The sequence below is a fragment of the Hippocampus zosterae genome, chromosome 11, assembly GCF_025434085.1.
Source record: "Hippocampus zosterae strain Florida chromosome 11, ASM2543408v3, whole genome shotgun sequence".
In the NCBI taxonomy this organism is placed as follows: Eukaryota; Metazoa; Chordata; class Actinopteri; order Syngnathiformes; family Syngnathidae; genus Hippocampus; species Hippocampus zosterae.
This window is the reverse complement of record NC_067461.1, coordinates 19,011,354-19,034,505: the sequence shown is the minus strand read 5'-3', so window position 1 is coordinate 19,034,505 and position 23,152 is coordinate 19,011,354. Positions and strand designations below refer to the sequence as shown.

Below are 23,152 nucleotides of genomic sequence, written 5' to 3'. Positions count from 1 at the left end.
AGTATGAAATTAGTACTTCGCTTGCTGCACTTGATCGCTTCATAAAGGACTAACTACTCAAGTCACATACTTTATTCAACAACACACTACAGTACACGAACATTTTCAGCAAGTGAAATAGAATAAATGAAAGCGATTGCAGCAGCCAGTTTTCATCAACCTTTACTCGCAACTTTTCAGTCCCTCAATCATATTGTCAGACATTTGCATGACGATTCACTCGCTCTCATTCGTAGCTCCAGCAGCAGCCATGAAACCAGAGATGCTGAAAAACTTTAGATGTGTACTGACCTCCTTTGGCAATCAGATGGAACTGCAACCACATGACAATAGTAAATTCGACACGATGGTGATTTTTTATATATATATATATATATATATATATATATATATATTAGAGCTGTCAAACGATTAAAATATTTAATCTAATTAAATTAAAAATGCAACTGTCATAATTAACTCAAATGAACTAAAAAATTAATCGTGATTACTCACACATTTTTTATCGTTTCTGAATTTCCTTTTATATTTTTTTGTCCTATTTCCCCCCATTTTAATGCTCTCATCAACATGGAATCATGAATCAGTTTTTTATGTGCAAAATGCAAATATTTACTGAAATAACAATTTCGATTTTCAATTTCACATGAACATTTTTCACTTGGAGCAGTTATTCACACAATATTACTGTCCATCAACAACAGTGAAAAAATATTTTGTCACACAACAGCTGCTTTAATAGCTCTTTTTATGGAATCAATACAGAGCAATATAACATTATAAAGTGCACATTTAAGTTAAACTAGCACTCAGCCTAAAGTATGCAACCATGGTTTAAATCCACTATAGGCTGAAAAAATATATATATATATATATATATATATATATATATATATATATATTAGAGTGGCCCTGTGTGTGTGTGCGTGCGTGTGTCAAACGATGTGTCCACACAGTTTATGGACACATAGCATTTTGTTGCTGTATTTACATATAGTAGGATACCGTCTGGGCACTACGGTGATCGACTGGTTAGCACGTCAGCCTTACAGTGCAGAGGTGCAGGGTTCGATTCCGACTCCGGCTTTCCAGTGTGGAGTTTGCATGTTCTTCACCTTGGCTGCGTGGATTTTCTCCGGGTATTGGCAGGCTGATTGAACATTAGTCTGAAGTGTCCTTCGTTGTGAATATGAATGGTTGTTGGTCTATTGTGTGCCCTGTGACTGGGTGTACCCCACCTACGACGGCTGGGATAGGCTCCAGCAATCCTTGTTAGGATAAAGCGGTTCAGATAATCGATGGATTGTATCAACTGTTTTTTAATCAATAAATGCATTATAAAAATTAGGTATTTTTCAATAATTACACAATTACTTTGCAGTATTTACAAAATGTTCTTAAGAATCGGGAACTCTCACAATCCATGTCTGAACAATCCACCAATAATTAAACTCTATCAATAAAAAAGTTTCAACATATATCTTCCCCGATATAATTATAAAAACACGATTTTTCCCAACAGAGGATTGTTACCAATAACCAGTAATGAGTCAATTCTAAACTACTGTGCCTTTACATACAATCATTTTGATCAGTTATATTGCACGCGTGTAAATGATAAACTCATCCAAATTCCTCATTTTTGTTCAGAAATCTGAGGTTGTTTTTGATATATTGTAAATGTATAGTTGTTTTCATTATGTACCTGTATTGCCTTGACGAGTCCACATAATGTGGGCCACGAACAATGAGTTTGTAAAATGACTGCAGTACTGTAGTTGCTTCACCATGGACAGCTCCATTTTTATCTGGCCATAAAAATAACTTGAACAACTGTCTCAGTTCATGTTTCTGAGTGTGGAATCGTGGATCTGTTCAAATACTTTTGCTGTTTTCGTCACCAGATGACGTGGACCAACACATTTTGTTTGTTGACATTTAATCCCCATGTATAAAATGGTTCGCTCCACCTGTAGTCGCGTTTGACAAAGCTGCAGCAAATCTCTCGCCAGTGTCTTACTTTGAGCTCCAACTTACTGCAAAGATGAACTACAGAGACCGCTACACTTCCTCCTCCTACCGCAAGATTTTCGGGGACTCTTCCAGGTTCTCCGCCTCCTCTCGTATGAGCAGTTACGTGCCACAGGTCTCCCCCGGGCTGAGGTCCATGGCCGTGTCCCGAAACAGCACCTCTTCCGTGGGCATGTACAGACGGCTGGGACACCCTCCGGCCTCCTTCTCTCTGACGGCCACGGACTCCCTCGACTTGACCCAGACTTCAGTGGTCAACAATGAACTCAAAGTAATTCGTACCAACGAAAAAGAACAGCTGCAGGTATGTGACGCCATTGAAAAAAAGTGGACATTTTTTCAGTTTTTATTGGACTCCATATCAAATTGTGGCAGCAAAATCACTCACGTACTGTACTTCAGTAAGAGGAAGATGATTTTAAATATTAAAAAAATGAAAAGTAAAATTACTAATTGAACTCCTGTACTTAAGTATTTTTTTTAATGCTGTGAAATGTACAAACGTGTTTTTAAACCGTCAATTAGACCAACAACCATTTTGATAACATATGCACAATGAAAAAAATGCACACGAAATAATTAACGTTAATTATTAACTTGCGTAGCTCGCACAATGAGACGGAAATTCACTGCAGACGCTATCATCAAAGCATGTTTTCATAGCTTTGCTCACATTTTAGAGTGATTTACAAATATGCCCGGTTACCTGAAATAATATCGCATTACACAACATATACATATACATGTACTATAGTAGATGTATTATTTTTATTATATAATGAAAACCTGATGTCCTTTAGTGGGGGGCAAAGCGGTAGATTTTGAAATTAGTTTTAAAAACATTTTTAAAAAAGATCTTTTGTAGTTTACTTGCATCTCTGATTTGAAAAAAAAATGACGGTTTAAACTGTTAATTGAAAAAAAAGTACACATTTCTTTCAAATTAGATGAGGAATTTTTTAATGCCAAGTGATGGTACGTTTTAGACTGATACAAGACAATTTCACGACAAATATTTAGAGTAGACGAGACTCATCACAAATGTATTTAAATAAGGCGCAAGAGGAATACAGTATCTTGTTTCTCTGGATATTTTGTCATCGTTATTGATCCTTGGTTCACGTTTCTCCATGTCACTGCTGTCTCCATTTTCTCAATCTGGTAACACCAGCAAAGTGCAGTGGGTTTTGCCTTTCTCTTTTAAATCGTGTCATCATCCGTGGAGATAGAAAAAAGTAAGCAGCCTATTTGTTGTCTCTTTGTGATAATCTGTTTTCAGGTGCAGGGAGTAAAAGTAAAAAAAGTTATCACAAAAATGAATACCCAGGTAAAGTACAGATACCTGAAAAATATTCTCCGGCATAGTTACAAAGTATTTGTACCTCATTACTTCAGCCCATTGTTAATAATGCTTTAAGTGAATGTCCACACACAGAAAACAACCATGTCCAATAAAGAAAGTATATGGGACAGTAAAATGCACTTATTTGCCACAGCATTACATTTTTGCACAATCTCGTGATTCCCAACCTTTATTCAGCCAAGATACATTTTACATTAGTAAAGTCTCAACAGCACATCACTGACACTACCAACAAAACTATCACAAAGGAGTGACTGCCCCTCATATTTTCTTGCTTCAGTCCTTCATCATCTGCATTCAAACCACCAGCTGCTCCTGTACCTGAAAACACAACACTGTATAGAGACCAACAACCAATTTAATATGGTTTAACCCCATCTCTTTTAATGCCCCCCCCCCCCCTGCAGAATGGCAAATCCCCATTTTAGGCCGTCCCTTAACATAATGTCCCGAAAAAATGTCAGCAAGGTCAACAAAAACAGATAAAACGTAGAAATGACCAGCATCTTAAACAGGTTAAGGTTAATGTAGAACAATGCAAAAGACCAGCAGCTGGTACCAATGAGGCATTTGTTTTTGTTGCACAGGGTCTGAATGATCGCTTCGCCATGTTCATTGATAAAGTCAGACACCTGGAGCAGCAGAATAAAGTACTGGAGGCCGAGCTGGTGACGCTGCGGCAGAGGCAGAGTGAGCGGTCTCGGGCCGCTCAACTCTACGAGCAGGAGATGAGGGACTTACGGGCTCAGTTGGAGGACCTAAACAGGGACAAGAACCGCATCCTGATTGAGAGGAACAACATGGAAGATGAACTGCAGGTATGAAAGAAACCATGACCGTCTACACCATGACAAATGACAAGGAGGAGTTTTTGAGCCATAAAGTCATAACGAAGGGAATACACCCAAAATATGATGGAATCAATGTTTTCAATACGATGATGATTAGAATTATAGATTTTAGATAGACCTATAGACTGAAATCCTCCCCTTTTGTTGTTTCTTTAACCCAATCTAACGCAAAGTCTTTCGAGCATATAATTACCCGATTACTACATGGTCTGTTTGTATCCAAAGAAAAATGTTCCATCTATCCATCCATTTTCCAATCCACTTATCCTCACAAGGGTCACGGGGCATGCTGGAGCCTATCCCAACTGTCTTCGGACAGCAGGCGGAGTACACCCTGAATTGGCTGCCAGCCAATCGCATGGCACACATAGACAAACAGCCATTCGTGCTCACACCTAGGGACAATTTTGAGTGTTCCGTTGACCTGCAATGCATGTTTTTGGAATGTGGGAGGAAATCAGAGTACCCAGAGAAAAGCCACGCAGGCACGGGGAGAACAAGCAAACTCCACACAAGAAGGCCCGAGCCGGAATCAAACCCTCCACCTCTGCACTGGGAGGCCAGCGAGCTAATCAGTACCACCGTGCCACCCAGAACAGAATTCATTTCATTTTAATATTGTGGATGTAGTTTGCTTTTTTTTTTTGAACACAGATTTGTCAGATAATATGGTGAATGTAATTAGCTATATGAGCTACTCAAAAACATTAGGAACAGCACTCAAGTATGACACAGTTGAGCTGTACAGAACGCTACAGACAAATTAATACGTATAACCAACAAATAAATTTTTAAATAAAATGTTTCCCTTTCAGTTTTAAGGACTGGACATCGAAATTCATTATTTACTAAATCACATTTGTCAATTTTTTTTTGGGGGGGGGGGGCTCCATTCTAGAAACTCACTGTCAAGTATCAGGAGGAGTTGACTGTGCGTGAAGAGACAGAACAAACCTTGCGGTCTTTCCGGAAGGATGTGGATGACGCGGCAGCCATTCGTCTGGATCTGGAGCGTCGAGTGGAATCGCTGATGGATGAAATCTCGTTCCTGAACAAAGTCCACGATGAGGAAATCCAGGAGCTGAGCAGTCTGATGGAAGCGCAGCAGGTCTCCGTGGAAATGGAACTCTCCAAACCCGACCTCACCTCAGCTCTGAAAGAGATCCGCAACCAGTATGAGTCCATCGCCTCCAAAAACCTGCAGTCGGCCGAGGAGTGGTACAAGGGCAAGTTCTCCAGCCTGAGCGAACAGGCCACCAGGAGCAACGAGGCCATGCGGGCCAGCAGGGAGGAGATGAATGAGTTCAGGAGGCAGCTGCAGGCCAAGACTCTGGAGATCGAGACTCTGAGGGGTGCCAACGAGTCTCTAGAAAGGCAGATCACAGAGATGGAGGATGCTCACAATTCTGAAGTCACAACTTTGCAGGTGCGTAATACAGTGAACTCCCATTAATCGTGCGATACCTTTCAGAACCTCCCACTTTAAACACATTTCAACTTATTTAAACACACAAACTTTCCAAAACTCCCTTTTTAAAGTATTCCTCCATGTCTGTTCACACACTCGGGTGATTTAAGTTCAACACAATAAATAGCGGCGGGCCGGTGTTCCCGGTGTCACTTGAACCTGACCATGCAGCAGCACAGCAGTGAAGGTTGCGACTGTCTCCAACTAATAGGATTGAGCAGTTCAAACTCATCAATTATGTCACAGCTTGAGGTCCCTTAGGTAAGAGCATCCTTCAAGGTGGCCCCAACTTGTCAATGTCACAGCCAAGTTGAGCAGAAACTAGCTGGCGAAATCTAACCTAGGACATATTCATGCTCACCTTTTTGAGATGATCACCTAATGTTTAGTTCCGGGTGCAAATTGCTTTTGTCTTCCAATAAATTCAGAATACATAATGTATTCATATTTCTTAGCGAAACAAATGATTGTATCTAAAATATTGCCTGAAAAAGGATATTATTGTGCTCCAGGAATGAATTAAAATTTAATCACGATTTGATCTCAAGCTGTTCTATCCGGTGTATGAAGATTCGCGGACAGTATGACAAACTCCAAATAAAACTGCTTTAGTGTGGAAGTCACTTGGGCTTAGACGGTGAAAGTTCTTAATGAACTGATCCCGTGTATCGAGATTAACCCAGACTGCTGCTAAATTGGATACGGGAAGGCCATCTGTTTTCAGCGGCTATTTAGGGAAGTTCAAACGAACTAAGCCTCAAAGGTTATGCTTGTCTTTTTAAAGACAAAAGTAACCCTTTAACCATGTGACCGTTCAATGACTTTCGTTTCATCACAATGCTTGACTTCTTCGAACAGGACACGATTGGCCACCTGGATACTGAGCTGAGGAACCTCAAGGGGGAGATGGTCCAGCACCTGAGAGAATATCAGGACTTGCTCAATGTCAAGATGGCATTGGACATCGAGATAGCTGCATACAGGTGGGCGGACATGAAACGATATGATGTATCAAGATTGTCATGACCATAATCATTATTGGTATTATAACTAGTATATGTAGTATATGTGACTAAAAGAAATGTGCCTAAAGCAAGATCACAAGGTCAGAATCAGGTGTATGACTGGCTGCCATGTACATTAATCAAATGACAAAGTTCATAACAGATATTGATGAGAGGCTAATAGTCTACTTGTTTTGTTGTTGTTGTTTTTAACCCTTTCACTGCCATTGACAGGCAGCTATTGTTTGTTTCAATCGTGTCAAACTGGATGGACTGGCCGTGAAAATGTTAATGCGATGTAATCGGTCTACACTTTCCTGGCGAGCGAATGTTTGACACTCGACGTAACGGGCATTATCTAAGTCACAACAAAGGCACACCTCTACTGATGGGATGCAGAATTCCAGCCTATGGGGCAGGGGTGTCAAACTCATTTTTTGTCACGGGCCACTTCGGAGTTACGGCTTCCCTCGGAGGGCTGGTGCAAAATCTCAACGTTATTTATTACCCATGACAATTTGACATTTCGGTACAGATTTCAGCAAGAATCATGAAAGTTGACACACATGATTTGCTCCTGCGGCCACATAAATTGACGTAGTGGGCCGGATCTGGCCCCCGTGCCTTGACTTTAACACCTGTGCTATAAGGCCTTCCGAAGCTACGCACTGCCGCTTTAATAGCGCTATGAAACCAATCGGGATGGAAAAATAAAGACGTCACTCAAAGCCGGTTAGTAAGCCCGAGGTGGTGCATCTGAAAGGTTATTAAAAAAAACATTATATATATATATATAAATGTGAATAAATATGTACAATTAATTCCATACTGTTACTTTTATATGTCCTTTCAACCAACAAGGAAGCTGCTGGAAGGCGAAGAGACTCATTTTAACTCAGGGACATCTTTCGGAGCCGCCAGTTACAGCTACCAGGCCCGAGCCTCAACCGGATCATCCAGAAGCAGCCAGCGAGACAAAGACGCAGCCAAGAAGGAAAGCGGCAAGGAGGAGGAGAAGGATGAAGCAGACATCAATTCCAACAACTGAAGTCATGGACACAGGCAGGAAGGGAGACAAATAGCTTGTACTGCATTTCTAAAGTTTTAGTACTGTATATGCACAAAAAGAGGAGCCCAGACATCGTGTCCTATGTAAATGTAATTTTTCTGGAGAAATTATTTTAATTTGGAACATTTCAATCACAAAACACAAGTCAGGCTATAAGTGAATTTGTTCTTTCCATAGTGCACAAGTCTGAAACATGTAGAACATTTTTGGACTCTAAATATTTTTCAAATGGAAGCTTGCATCAAGATGTAAACCAGATGGTGTTAACCTATTACGGGGCATTGTATGTTACAATTGAAAAAACTGGAACAATGTGGTAGAATTCTAGTCATCTCTGTGTCAAAATGTGTTGGCTAACTTAAACCGTATTTATCCACTAAAATATGCTTTTGTTTGCTTATCACTTACATTTTCAGGCTAATGCTTTTTCTTGAATGTTAGCAAACCAAATTGTGTGTGTGTGACTAGTGCGGTACTTTCGGTGAACATCAATCCTGATTTCAGAAAATGATGGGTAGTACACCTTTAAATATGCTGCAAATCTACACCAGAGCTAGATGACTACAATTCATTGAGGTTTAGTCCTCACTGTGCGATTCATTTGCACGGAGTGATTGAAAGAATTAAAAAAAAACAAAAAAAAAAACATCTGTTGTCTGTTCTCTTGTGTGATGAATGGGACAATTGCGAGATCTGTGCCTGCCTTCTCCGCACTGATATATTGCAATGCATAACAACCTTTCTGAAATTGGCAGCACAATGATTTACTTGACTGTTTAAGCATAGAGGCATGAAGAACATCATTAGTTGAAAAATACTGCAATCATTTTATTCAAAGCAGTCGCACTGACAGCAAACATTTCATTAAATCTGACGACAGTCGTCTTTCACACAAGTCAATATCAACTTTATCATGTCTTATCCCAAATAATGTACAAAATAAAACACCTGAGCTCATCAGTTACCTAAAAAAAGCACCTTTCTGACTATGTACCTGGAACAACAGTTAGATTGAGACGCCTTTGGCTCTGGATGGAGGCAGATGCTTTTCTGCTCTGCTCCTATTCCCCAAAACCACCGTGACTCCTTTGGGCTCAAACCATGCTCCCAATTATGGAGAATGGTTGGACTTTGTGTCCAGTAAGCACAGTAGTAGAAATGCCCTGAAAATAGTCGCAATAAAATTTATATTGCTGTCCCGAGTAACTTTCTCCAGTCATTTTGCAGGTATTCTGCATTATAGGGGGTGTGAAACACTATGAATCGATCCGTTCTTTCCTTTCAAGACAGACAGGACAGGACCAGACCAAAGTGCAGCACCAGCAGACCATCCTAAGGACACATGAAAAGAATGTATCTTTTAGAATAAACGTGAATAATGTGTGTTTCTTCTGTAACCTGTAAATAGCCGACTAAATGTAGACTGAGTAGCAGAGGAGGGCTTTCTGTCAGTCTTGACAGAATATTTGTCAGTCTGTCACTGGCGGATGCCCGATTTGCTGATGACTGACGATGATTGTCATTGGCTGGCTTTAACTGTCCATCAACTGCAAACTTGAAAGGAGGTAGGTGGTTGGGTGGCCTGAGCTGTACATGCAGTCAAAGTGTGAACATTTTCAATATTAATACACTAAATATTCATATCTAGATATTGATATGATAACAATATATCACCGAGCCCTAGTTTTGTTACCCTCCATCATCCAACATTACTCACAGGAATACCCGAGAGCTACTTTTGACTCTTTTTAATCCACTTTCAATTCGTAGAAAGTCTCAGCAAAAGTCTATTTGCCACAGTGATGAGACCTATTTTAAAGGCTGATGACAGCGGCTTCATAAATGGCTGTTGCCGAGTGGAGAATATGAAACATAAAGCAGCACTCTCAGAGTTGAAGGAGAAAAAGCACAACGTTAGCACGTACATTTATTTTGCTATGCTTGGCAGTGTAACCAGCAATGGTATATTGAAATAGCGTGGAAATCAATGCCGACGCTTCACAGAAAAAAAAAACACAAAAATATCTATAAATAATAAGAAAATAATGGTGCTTACTTGCAAGGCCTCTGCTCCCACAAAATTCTGGACATCTTTCAGTGACTGATACTGATCCAGGAGATGATCTCCACAAACCAAGTCAACCTACAAGACAACGAATCGTAAAAAAAAAAAGTGCTTCCACACTTTTAATACACAATTTATTAAAATGCCTTGGGTTGGTCTTCCTCCATTCTCCTCACATTTATCACAACAGGTTGCACTGAGGCTAGGAAATTAAAATAAGACGCTAATCATGAAATCCAGGTGCGATATAATACAAACAATAGACTTGGGCTTGGTGTGAACCTAATCACGCAATGCTTTTTAAGCAACCCGACCTTTGAGCTAAACTCGAATAAGAAATAGTGGCTCTTTGTTGATGTCACTTAATTGAAAGGTAGAGATGAAACTCAGCCTGTCTGATTCTAGGTCACAGCTTTGTTAAAAAGTACTTTGATATCACTGGAATTGTCACGGTAAGCATTATTGTTAAGGACATGAGATGCTATTTTCAACTTCCTGTCGAAAAGTTCAATCGCTTGACGGAACAATAATGGGCCCCATCCTCAAAAGCTCTGCCATGACGTCACACTGCTCTGTATGCATGTGACAGGCAAGTAGATTCTGTGCTGACCTTGTCCGAAACTACCAGGATCAAGAAGACTCTGCGGACTGATTAAGCTCGTTAAGCAAGTTTGGCCGCTCACCTGGCAAGTTGGGCTGAGCTCCATCTTCTTCCTAATGAAGAGCTCCACATGGCGAATGGTGGCCTCACCTGACACACGCACATAGGGCCTCTCTAGTGGCTGGACAGCAATGAAGTACAACAGACTACTAATTAACATGTTTCATAAAGTTGTACAGGGGGCCCTCAGTTTACAACACGTCTGTTCCTGTGGCGCTGACGAACCCGAATTCGTACACGAGGCAAAGCACGCTAGTCTACCTGTCACCTGTGCCAACACAGTAGTAAAATCATAATTACCGTAACTGACACATACAAAACAAACACATGAAAAACATTACGGTAAATTTGGTGCAGACTGAGTGTGCCTTCTTGTTTTGTGTGACAACCATGGCTTGAGAAAAAAAATGGAGCGAGTTGGCCACAACTATTGGTCAACCCCAATTGTTTCTCTCCCCTGAAGCATTGATGGCACAATTTTATGCTATTCAAACAGACATTTCCAGGCAGTGTAAGTCCATTGTACTCTTATCTAAACCCCTCATGCTCTTTTCAGTCTATTAGCACTCTCTGTTGGTGAAAAGCTGACACTGCAGACAGTAAGATCAGTATCAAACCCTGTGCCAGTGTGCCGCGAGATATTGTCAGGTGTGCCGTGGGAAATCATACAATATGTAGCCTGTTCGGTCGATCGCCTGGAAGAGTAATCATGTAGTACTCTTCCATACCAGTAGGGAGCAGCAGCAGCAGCTAGGATATTGCCTTATGCTTCGAGACAAGCGAAATTTCCGATGCGAGGCAATACAATGAAAGGTATCTTTCATTTAGATTTACGCGTACTGGAGATGCAACGGCACCAATGTTCCCTCTAAGCTGCGCAACTGCAAATGAATTAGATACCTGTATCTTTTTTTTCTGTAACAATTTGCTGTGTAATTCAGTGAGTGACATTTGTCCAGCCAGTCACACGATACGATGCAATGACGCGAAGCAGCCAATCACGGCATTGACAGTACTTGCGCAAATTCTCTGTTCCATAACGATAACAGTGCGGCGGCGATAAGTGACGCTAACGCTAATCTTTATCATGGCGAAACGACCGGTCATTTGAATGATGTTGGAATTATACAATGACTCAAGATGGGAAAAGCGATTGGTACAATACTCCTGGAGAGCGCAAACGACTGGGAGAAAAAGAACCGGCTGTCACACAGAAAATAAATCAGACCCTGAGCAAGGTAAAGTTCTAATCGACTATATTTTACTTGCCATTAAAACAAATACACCAAATATTGGATTTATGTTGATTTGATACCTATTCAATGTGTTATAATATGGCGTTAATTTTCAGTGTTTAAAAAATGCCTATAGTAACAATATAACACTTAATTGTTAAAATAAGCTTTTTTCACATTTTCAAGTAGTGGTGTGCCGCAGGATTTTTTCAATGAAAGAAATCTGCCTTGGCTCGAATATGATTGAAAATCACTGCGTCATATTAGGAGTGAGGCACATTTTGTCAGGTGTTGCCACCATGATTAGATGTTTTGGCAGAGTTTCGACACTGGATGCATTTTCTGGTGCATCCACTCATTTTAATATAGGCAGTGGCTTGGAATTAGGGTCGAGCATACCCATTAGGATGCTTGCGTTCGTGGCTGGCAGTGGTCCCCTGTGTCAAAGGCACCAAACCACCATTTTTCTTAACTAAAAGCTAACATGTTTTTAAATCTCCCCTTGCTATTTAAAGCACAGTTAACCCAGCAACGCAAGTTGGAAAGTACTGCGTGGTGTGTGCAGACTTGATATCAAGTCAGGAAAATACATTTGTGCTCGACTGCAAAAATGATAAACTTATCCTAGCATACCTTGAGACACGTTGGTTGTCAACACATCGTTTAGCAGAGACCCATGTGAGGTTAAGGAATATGAATACTTGTGGGAAAACGCGTACAAGAAAATGACATCATCAAACAGCAGGACAAATCGTTTTTCGTGGCATATGTTGGTATGAAAGTGTGGAACTCCCAATGTGGAATAAACAATAGTAATAATAATAAACTCACAATGTCGCATACTAGGACCGTTATATGCTGAGGACCCTCTGTATTGTGTTTCTCCCCCCTACAAATCTGAGTATGAATTGCAAGTCAATGCTGACCAGAATCCTCTGAAAAAGCCCTGAAGATGGAAAGATAAGATAAGATAAGCAATTACCTTATAACTGTTTATCCCCTCTTCAGCCCTGAAACAAAAATTACAGTCAATACATGCTTTGCTCATCGCATAAGCCAGCATCAGAAACATCTGTGAGCAATTCTGTGCAACTTTACCTATGCCATAAACGAGAACGGAACCTCCAAACTAACCTACAATGTGCACAGTGACAGCGGTAGACTTGCAAAATTGTGACGAGTAGAATTTCCAAGACATTTTTCTATAAACAACTTAAAGCAATCTTATCTTCTTATCTATCAATCTTATGAATGGTGTTTGTTGTTTTTTTTTTCTTTCTTCTTTATACCTACATTCTTGCTGCTGGAGGCTGTAAATGTCCCCAGTGTGGGACAAATAAAGGATATATTATCTTATCTTATCATTTTTAGGCTTGAATTGTAGTCCGTTCTCACTCAAGGAAAAAAATAAAACAAAACACTGACCTGAGAATGACAATGAGTGTCTTGAACGACAATGCTTCAAGGAGACTCACCCAACAAAATCCAGCAGCAGTGACACATCCAGCTCAGGCGGAATGTTGAGCACACACTGAGGCGTTGAGTCCTTCTTTTGCCTTTTCACCACCACAGGAGTTGCAGAGGAGACCACCACTGCCACACAGAAAGACAAGAACATTGTGACTGCTTTCGCAATCAAACGTGATTATACAAAGTATTTTAATTATATTTTTGATACAGCTTTTGTACTGAATCTTATTGTATTATCAATTAATTATGTGGCCAGTTGATGCAAGTATGACCTTTATCATGTGTAATTATAGCAGTTCGTGTAACCTGGTGGCAAACACATCCAGGGATTTCTCGATTGTCACTATTACTAAAGTAATATACAATTGACGCCAATTGAAAATATACAATGACCTAGAATATACTGTGTACAAAATTAGTACACCTCAACAGATTTGTTAGAAAACCTTGAATTTTCTTTTAGAGGCACTTGTTTCTATGTCATACCTAAAAACATTTGTAAAATTTTTTATCTTCAACAGCTCCACTATTTTGTTGTTCTCGTCATTTCGTCAACGGGGTTCACTCATTTGTATTGTTTTATGTCCTGTGTTATTAGCATTTATGGAAAAACGTTACCTGATTTGGGTATCGCCAGCCCTCGCTTTTTGTAGAAGTTGCACATTTGCTCTCTTTCAACTGCAGTTTGAAACATACAAAGCTTAGATCAGAAATTAGAAATTGTATAATAGGGGTGCATCAAAAATTTTCATCCAAAAAACACCCCCAAAAGTACATTTGGGGTTTTCAACTCAAAGCCTTGTCATAAAAACAATGCCAAATTTTTGTGATGATGCAAGCAACAACATTTAATGGAAGTACTCTGGGTGGGCGAACGATTGCGAAACCCCGGTCTCTGCCTGGCAGTGCCCGTGACGTCCCAATCATCGTGGCGCAATCCTTTGGAGCTCGGGGTTAAGACTAGTTGGCTGCTGAGGACCGCTTTTCTGGCAGCTGTGAAAGAATGCATCGCCTCAAAGGAACCAGAGAGCTCACACTGGCAGCTGTGAAAGAATGTGCATCGCCTCAAAGAAACCAGAGAGCTCACACTAAGACAAATTTGGCAAAGGGCAGAAAATGATCAAGCTGAGGACTTTTTCACGGTCTTTTAGGTATTCAGTTTTTTTTTATGTTTTGGTTTTTGCCCTTGGTGTCTTCAGTTTCAGTTTCGGACAAGAATTTTCTTTTTGGTGCATCCTGAATATACAAATAAAAAAATAAAGTAAATGATTGCACCCGTGTTAATCAGTTGTGTGCAGTATGCTTACCCTCCTCCAGGAAAGGAATCATTTTGTACACAATATCCTGCAGTTGTCTGTCGGGCCTGTCGGAAGATTTTTAACAACAAAAGATAATTCACATAACTGAACAGTGATATGGCAAACTAATGTACCAATATTTAATGCATACAATAATGAATACGGGCAAATATTTCAATGGCAAGAAACAAATACCTTATGTTGTAAAGGGGTTGTGTTTGGTGGACTATAATGGTACATGATGGACACCTATTGCTGTAGAAAAAATGCTTCACGATGCAACTTTTGCAAACTAAGGAAAGACAAAAAAAGAGCCAAGTTAGATCCAGCCATGATTGTCAACTTTGAAATCTGACGATGCATGTTATTACGAGCATATCAGAAATCGACCATATACCAAACAATCATAACAAAAGATCTAATGATATCCTGTATCATTACCGACAGTGAATAAGGATTACCGGTACTTTAAATTGTCAGAGAACAATGACTTTAACGGAAAGGCATTCATTTTTGTTAAATGCATTTATTTCAAATATTGATGAATGGTTAGTGTATCCACTTGTATTAGGATCTAAACAATCTGATTGAAAAGTTCAACCAGCATGGACCTGCAAGCATTAATTCAGTTTAAGAATGTCCGTGTGCTGAGCAAACATCTTAGAGGACCACCTGCATTTGAGTGACTGTTGTCCTCATTTAGGCATTGGTATTGCCCAATTTTTTTTCTCCGGCAATGGTCTCGAGAAGTTCTTTTGCCAAGATGATTATTGTAATGCTAAATTACAATTATTACCGTTATTCATTCATTTTCAAATCCCCCAGTTCACAAAAGACTGGGGTGAGCACTGTGACATTACTTACAAAATATTATCATAATTTGACCAAGACGACAAAGTAATTATCATTTTGAATGCAGACTTTTGGACCTACTTACATGTGTGTAAACACTCTGTGATGGTGGTGGCATCAATGAGGAAGCCGCAGCATAGGCCACATCGGATGTAAGGGTAGAACTGATTGATGGCAAGCTTCGGCTACAGATACCAATACGAAAATGTATCAAATAAAATGTTACATCATCAGTCATACAACTTGGTTTGTTGCTGTCAACCGTGATCTTTCGGTGTCTCCAATTGATCCATCATTTGAATTTGGTATGTGTCATGAGGGAAAATGAATCGTCCCCCGGAAAATTACAGAAAAAGTGAACACACTTTTAACACCTTGACTTAAAAAGAGAAAATTGGTGACACGGTAGCCGACTTGTTAGCACGTCCACTTCACAGTGCATGGTTTGCTCCCCCGTGCCTGGGTGGGTTTTCTCTAGGTACTCCGGTTTCCTCCCACATTCCAAACACTTACATGGCAGGTTAATGGAACACTCTAAATTGTCCCTAGGTATGCTTGTCAGCGCAAATGGTTGTTAGTTTATGTGTGTCCTGCGATTGGCTGGCAACCAATTCGGAGTGTACAGTGACTGCCTGAAGACAGCTCAGATAGGTTCCAACACAGCTGCGACCCTTGTGGGGATAAGCGGATTAGAAAATGGATGGATGGAATTGGACCAATTAATATTAGGTGATGTAAATATGTGCATCAAATAATGCAGGTCAGCATATGAGGCTTAGTGTCGGGTAACTCACAGTGCCGCGCTCTTAGTCGACCTAAAACAAGAAATTGAATTTGGAAAGTGTGATGATATTTTTTTTATCCTTGGGAGTATTCGGACGAAAACATGTCACAGGCATATTCTGACATGACACCTTGCAATTACTTAACATGATGCAGAATTTTTTTTAAAATGCATTATATGTCTGGGAGGGTAAAATGGTCTGCAGCTATACATTAAAGTATGCATCGATCATTAAGGATGAAACAATCGTGAATTATGTTCAACCTAACAGCCTCGAAAGATCCTAGAAACATGGAGTAAAAACAACACTTTTGATCATATTCAGGACTGTTTGTGCCCATTCATAAACGAGGTTCACTGCCACAAACCTGTAAGTAGTCATGTGTACTTTTAAACCTATTGCTGAACTCAAATGACCAAGAGCTAGTTGATGACTTGCAGTGTGTAACAAGAAGTTGTTACCTCGTCTTCGGAATCGCTGCCCGAGAACCCATGTATGGTGTTACCACATGGAGAGGTTGACATTACCAAAAATCGGCGACTCACACCACCCACAAAATAACAATGCCTACTGAGCGTTGTTAAGGTACCGCAAGTAAGAAATATGAGTTGATCAGTAAAACGTAAGGTTAAAACTACGTTTAGTTTGACGTAGGTGTAGCCGGCTAGCTTTGTACAGCTACTTTAGAAGTTATCCAAACGAAATTGCACGTGGAAGGCTGGAGTTAGCAAATCACCTCAAAAGTATGCAAAGCGTGTGTCTCGGTCGTTTAATGTATTACATTTATGGGATAACATGGAGTTACGAAAAGAAGAAGAACAAGATGGAGAAAAAAGTCGCGGAGTAAAAGTCAACACGTGTACTTCCTATGTTGACTTGTGTTCGCGGTTTCCTCCTCTCAGCCACTCAGCGATCAGTGAGAGTAGCGCTTCCGGTTTGTAGTTTTCAGAATAAATTGTGAGTGTGGCTGTGTCAAAATTCAGAGCCTTGGGCTGTACGAATTTTCGCGGTTTCTGTTGTGTGACGTCACTTTCGGCACGACCCGGCCGTACGCGTCCAAATTCCTATAAAGCCTGTCCGAATTCGGTTAATGCGGTCCACGGAGGAGACATAAGGAGGAGCCTTTGAAGGTGTCGAATGACCCAGCCTGCGAATTGTCTTTCTAGAATTTGGAAACCACGTGCAGTCGAGTTGCGCCGGAAGAGACGTCATGCGGACGAAAATTCAGGCCTTCAGAATACGCAGCCCACTGCCTCCCCCCAAAAATAAATAAATAACACGCACACGCTGCTTGGCCAAGCCTGAAAGTCACTAATGTGTTGGTGCATATAGATGTATATAGATATATACTGTACACAGACATCCGAGCGCACGTGCACACACACACATACATTCTGTACATATATCAGTTGGATTCCATTTATGCAGTTCTGATATCTATTGGCCAACATAAGATTGAATGTGAATGGTGAATTCTTAACTGTCCAACATCCTCAAATTTATAAATAAGTAAATACATACAAAGGTCTGGGATCCAATGGTGTTCATATATCAACCTCATTTGACTTTGTGGCGGCCAACTGAGCTATGTTCATGTACCTTGACATGTAGTCCACAACCAGCAAGTAGGTCTTGCTTCCGAGCACGAACAAATCTGCTCCTAAATTCTCCCATGGTTGGCCTGGGTACAGCGATGGAATCAAAGGCTCCCTGTGGTTTCATCTCTCCTGACAGCATGTTCAGCAGCTGAGAATCAACTTGTTTAGCTGCTGGCTCAGCCCAGGCCACCATACTGACCACCACAACCGCTGTCTACGCCAGTGGTCCTCAACTAGAAATGCTGTCGTCCACTTTTTTTTTATAAGACCAAGGTCCGGTCCCATGCACGGTGGTCATGGGGAGCAGGGCTATGTGCCAATTTAGTATGGTCAAGCCAAGCTTATACAAATCAACACTCCTCACAACCAACCAAGAATGGGGTGCATGAAAATAACAATTATTCACTTTGCCAGTACACAGCAAATAATGAGAGGTGTTGTGTTGAGGCAGAGGAACTCTTTTATTTTGTTAAGTTGTGCCTGCTTAATAATAGAAATAGCCCTTTTAGGGAAATAAGACATTTTTTACTTTAACTTTGTTACACAGTAGTTGTCTTTTTTCCATTAATTTAACAAAAGCAAAACAAAATACTAATTTTACCAAAATAAATACCGTACTAAAAATGAAAACAAAAGTATTATTTTCATTTGTACAATTCCCCTTTTCACATCCCCCATGAAATCATCGAAAAATATATCAGAAGAGGAGTTAAGAACCATTTTAAATACTGACACAAGGGAGCACAGGAATGTGCAGTGCTGTTCTTCCACTAAAGGTGAATGCAATGTCTGAGGCATGCAAATATTATTTGAGGACGCCATTGGGTTGTTCATTTAACATGTTGCGCTGTTCTGCTGTTAAACAGCTGCAAAGATCCCCGGGTAGACGGGAGCAAAACTGCACACAATTGAAACGTCCCGCGATTTGTCTTGTCTGTGTGTGGCTCTCCTGTGCTGAAGCTATGAGCACACTGTGGCGTCGCGCATGCGTCCGTTTCCTGACATAATCATCCATTTTGAATGCGTGACGCTGATGTATGGGCACACCTTAAGTTCAGAGGAGCCAATCAGCGCATCGTTATCGCCGACATGCCCTGATCAGCCACGAGAATGGGCCAGTTCGTCAAACATTATACACACACAGAGTCGCGCTGCTGCGTCCTCTACAATACATCTGTTCGTGCACGCAAATAATACAACGGATAATTTTAACAAGCGATCGCGGTAATGCGCAGATTATAGACCAAAAATAGAAATTGTATAACGGAAAAATCACTTTATAATTTATTATTTTATACAATTTGCCGAGGGTCCGGACAGAGGAGGCCCGGACAGAGGAGGTCGGCGGTCCGGACAATTCCCCTTTTCACATCCCCCATGAAATCATCGAAAAATATATCAGAAGAGGAGTTAAGGTCGGCGGTCCGGTCGTGGATCGCGGTCCGCCAGTAGAGGAAGGGGGTCTACGCTTTTACCACCCCATGGTGATCAAGTCAACTTTATTGTCAAATGTGCTCTATGTGCAACACACAACACGGATGAAATTTCTTTCTTCTCCACCACAGGCACGCCTGCTCTGCTCTGTACAGCCTGAGTGCCGGTTCATTGGGGCTGTGTTCAGGCCAACCTTCTGTGCACAGCTGCATCACGTGTGCACATACACAGTCTCGCCACAGCTGCTCTCAGCTTTTCTAGGTAGTCGGTGCTCGGCGGTAGGTTGTCCATCACCATGTCCACGTAGATGTTCGTGTCTTTGAATAATTCTTGGTCGGCTGGTGTCTCCTCCCTCTCCACGGGAGCTTGAAACAACGTATCAGCTGTCCTCAGGCATTTTCAGCACAGATGAAATTTCTTTCCTCTCAACCACAGAAGAGAGAGTAGCCGCTGTAAATGCCTGCGCCGCCATCAACAGAACAGTTACATACAAAACAACATATAAGACACTGATAGTCAGGCAATCGTAACCACTTTTTCTTTCTTTTAGTTCTTTAAAGTTGCTCTTGAACACTCTGTCAAAAGATTCAGCAACACTTGCCTCTTAATTGGTGTCCTCTCGCAGATAAGACTGCTGCCTTTTCACCTCCTCGCTTTGCCGTGCTATTCTTATGGCGTTTTCAAGTGTATGCGTTCAGACAGTCCCCTGTCCCGCAGTCCGACGACAATTGTGTCTCTGATCAGTTTGTTGTGTAGCCCCATAGCTACAATGTTCTGCCAGCGCATAGAGTGCATTGACGAACGAATCCACACTTTCCCCTCCTTTCTGAATATTAAATATAGCACGCTCGAAGATGACGTTTTTCTTGACAACGAAGAAGTTTCGGAAGAAGTTTCGGAGTCCTCCTCGAACTTCCTGGTATGTGCGCCGTTGAATCTCTGTCAGATTCAACCGGCGCAGTATATCATCCGTCTCGTCACCCATGCAGTAAACCAGCGTGTTTTGATTTTCTTCAGAGCTAGCATTCAGGTTACTTGCCAGGCGGACTCTTTCGAATCTCCGGATCCATTTGTCCCGCTCCTGCGGTGGCTGGATGTTAAACGTGTCGCACGGCCCCGCGGTGACGACTGGTCCCGCAGCCCGCTGTGCACCTAGCGCCGCGGCTCCATTTGGCCGCGCCGAGGCTCCTTCCTCTCCGTCGCTCATTTCGCCATTCCCCCTTTAACCGCCGTGTACAAAAGATCCTCTTCATGCACTCCACGTCTACGACAGGACTTCTGACACCATGTCGTGTTATCAAATGAGGCACACGTAAGTCCAACGGTAGTGTTAACGTGCGTAACTTTTATTTAACTTCACGACGCGTGTATACTGTACCTTTCTCCAGCTCTCTCGTCTCCCCGCTCTCGACGCACACCAGTGACGGAATCACAAAGTGACTCTGTCGTCAGTGTCGGATACGATTACACTAGTTACCATAGCGACCAGAGAGCGTAGCGGGAAAAAGTTTTGGTTCTGCTTTCCAAATGTTTGGGGCGTGGCTAAAGTATGCGACATGAGTCGCCCCTACTCCAGTATGTAAGAACTTAAACGCTTTCATTCAAATCAGGTGTGATCCACGGTAACTACAGTGCTGTATCCCGTTAACTCACTAGCTATTTCGACAACCCGAAATGCATCTTCTCTTCAGTTAGTTCTCGAGCATAGCCGCTTTAGAGTGACGCATTATCGGCCGTATGCGCACGTCACGCACAGAAAGACAGAAGAGCGTGGAGGCGGGAAGAAAGACAGATGAGAGAGGGTGGGCAATGAATAAAAACTTGTGCGCAGAGGTGTTAACCTGTATTAAAACATGTTGCCCACATTTATTTATTTATTGTGCTGCATATCTTTAAATGGCGTTTTCACGGAAGCTGCAGATGTGAGAAAACGCTTTATAGAACATTTAAAAATAATACAACAAAACATAAACCATCGACAATAAACAAAGTGATTGTACTGCATGTAAACGTATAATGTTTCAACTGGACCATAAATATGACAAAGATTTCCAGAACACCTCTAATTCAGTTAATGTAAGAAAACCTCGAGATTATGAATTGGAAATTCATCTCTACAGGTGTATTGGATTCAAAAGTAATAATAAAAAAGTAGTAATAGTTATTATCGACCTCATTTTATTATTACAAGATTCGAATTTGTCTGGCGTTTCTATAGACAGCGGCAATCTGTTTGTCCACCAGAGGTCAGTATATATTCACATTTGAACGCAACAATGTAATCCACAGAAGAATCAGAAGATGGCACTGTTTATTGTTGATATTTTTTAAGTTGTCTGAAAGCATGGACTGGAGTAGCGTGACTAGTCATTTTCCGATCACATTTTCTGTTCGACAGTTACAAGTAAAAATTAAACAGCAAAAGCCTATGAATAAAGATACATTGACTCAAATGAAATAAAAAAGTAAACATAACTTTTTTTAGACTCATTCAGCCGATGGTTTAGATAACAGCACATTGTTGTTACAAAATAATTCTGTTTAACCGATTTCCACGTGTTGGTCAACACATAGTGTGGCGCAATAATACATGTAAATGAACCGTCACGCGTCAACCAGACTAAACAAGCTATAACCAGCCTTCACCTGACTCTCCTCGCTCTCTCCCGAACTTCGCACATGTATAACAATACATTCCTCCTTGTTTGCTTTAGGGGAGTTCAACTTGTATATAGAAAGAGAGCCGGAAGGCAGCTAGACTTATTTCCTTTCTTTCGTTACTCCATATAGGCTACTTTCAGAAATTGACTTACAAAACAGCACTTTGTTATCAGTAACAAGAATAGCACTGATTCTATAAACTCTATCTTGACTTGCGAGTGAAATCTTAATTGAGCTCATGTTTTTTTTGCTTAGATGAAAATTTGTACACTGAACAGGTTCGGTTTATTATGCGAGGAAATCACAGCCAGAACAAAAGTGGCGCCTGACAAAATAGACAGCGGCGTTTTTAAAACATTATTTTCATTTTTCTTTTCTTACCTTTTTTAAATTTTGCCAATTGTAATGTAAGTGTAGTGGGGGTTCAGACAACGTGGAGCATGAAGGACAAACTGGAATGTACTTTTAGGTGACACATGGACAACAGACTGAAATATGTTAGTGTTAATTTTGAAGACATTGATATAAGACAACTGTCTGGCATATAACGATACAGGATAGCGATTTCTGCTCTGTGAAAATGAATACTTGCTGTGCTGATAACTGTCAAATGTGCAATTAAATATTAGTCAACAGCTTAATTACAAAAGAGTTTGGACTGGTGCAATCCTATTATTGATACAATGGCATAAAACAAATGAAAAAGACAAGTTATTATTTGCAATCATTAGGCTATGCTATGATATTACAGGTCCAATCCACGTGACATCAAATGTGGATGTTATTTGCCCCTGAATGACAATGAGCTTGACACCCTTCCTCGTCAATGCACCTTATAGTCATTGCTGCATTACAGTACAGATTCATTCAGCGTACATTGCTATGCTTGTCAATGTATTTGTTTGCATATCGAATGGCAACCCCTTTGCCACTAAACGAATTGCAGTGAATGTCGCATAGCATTTTTAGCAAATCGCACATATGAATATTGCCCAAGCAGAATTTGAAATAATGTGACTTTATATTAGTACCGTCGTTGCAGCAAACTTAAAAAGAACGTATAAAAACAAACAAGCATGGTCCTTTATGGATCACGTACATATAAAACGTTGTTGCTGGGTGATACCCAAGACGCCCGAAGAAAAATCCTCCGTGAATGACTTTGTACTAGGTTGTGTACTGTCTCTGCACTCAACACCAAATCCAGTATTTTTCCATCAAGTAGAGCGCTGGACCACGTGACCGGAGCGGGTGGGGGTGCTGTCATGTTTGCATCCTAGTTGACAGCAATGGCCAGAGTATGGTTC

The 23,152-nt window shown here is 40.9% G+C and overlaps 2 protein-coding genes across 5 annotated transcripts in view; one reads left to right on the top strand and one right to left on the bottom strand.

Moving 5' to 3' along the window:
• The window catches only part of LOC127610681 (alpha-internexin-like), a 39,293-nt gene extending 30,861 nt beyond the window's left edge, over positions 1-8,432 (top strand). The window contains exons 2-6 of one of the 2 annotated variants that reach the window (XM_052081115.1): positions 2,107-2,335; positions 3,982-4,212; positions 5,144-5,671; positions 6,572-6,696; positions 7,579-8,432. In XM_052081115.1, coding sequence (XP_051937075.1) covers positions 2,107-2,335; positions 3,982-4,212; positions 5,144-5,671; positions 6,572-6,696; positions 7,579-7,765 — 1,300 coding nt within the window. In that variant the 3' untranslated portion in view covers positions 7,766-8,432. Of the gene's footprint in view, positions 1-955; positions 2,336-3,981; positions 4,213-5,143; positions 5,672-6,571; positions 6,697-7,578 lie in introns of those variants that run through there. The other variant, XM_052081114.1, reaches the window with a different exon arrangement.
• Positions 8,433-8,589: 157 nt separating this feature from the next.
• pcgf6 (polycomb group ring finger 6) lies at positions 8,590-17,964 on the bottom strand. Of its 3 annotated transcripts, none has more exons than XM_052081162.1 (10): positions 17,752-17,964; positions 15,453-15,552; positions 14,711-14,807; positions 14,525-14,580; positions 13,836-13,895; positions 13,223-13,340; positions 12,730-12,757; positions 10,535-10,633; positions 9,843-9,929; positions 8,590-9,118 (listed from the first exon to the last, which is right to left on the bottom strand). In XM_052081162.1, exons 1-10 carry the CDS (start codon positions 17,941-17,943, stop codon positions 9,068-9,070), a joined length of 888 nt encoding a protein of 295 aa, XP_051937122.1. In that variant the 5' UTR covers positions 17,944-17,964; the 3' UTR covers positions 8,590-9,067. The 3 variants fall into 3 exon arrangements, with proteins under 3 accessions (XP_051937122.1, XP_051937123.1, XP_051937124.1); XM_052081163.1 differs by having other exon boundaries at positions 10,535-10,602; XM_052081164.1 differs by having other exon boundaries at positions 16,614-17,895.
• Between the last annotated feature and the right edge of the window lie 5,188 nt (positions 17,965-23,152).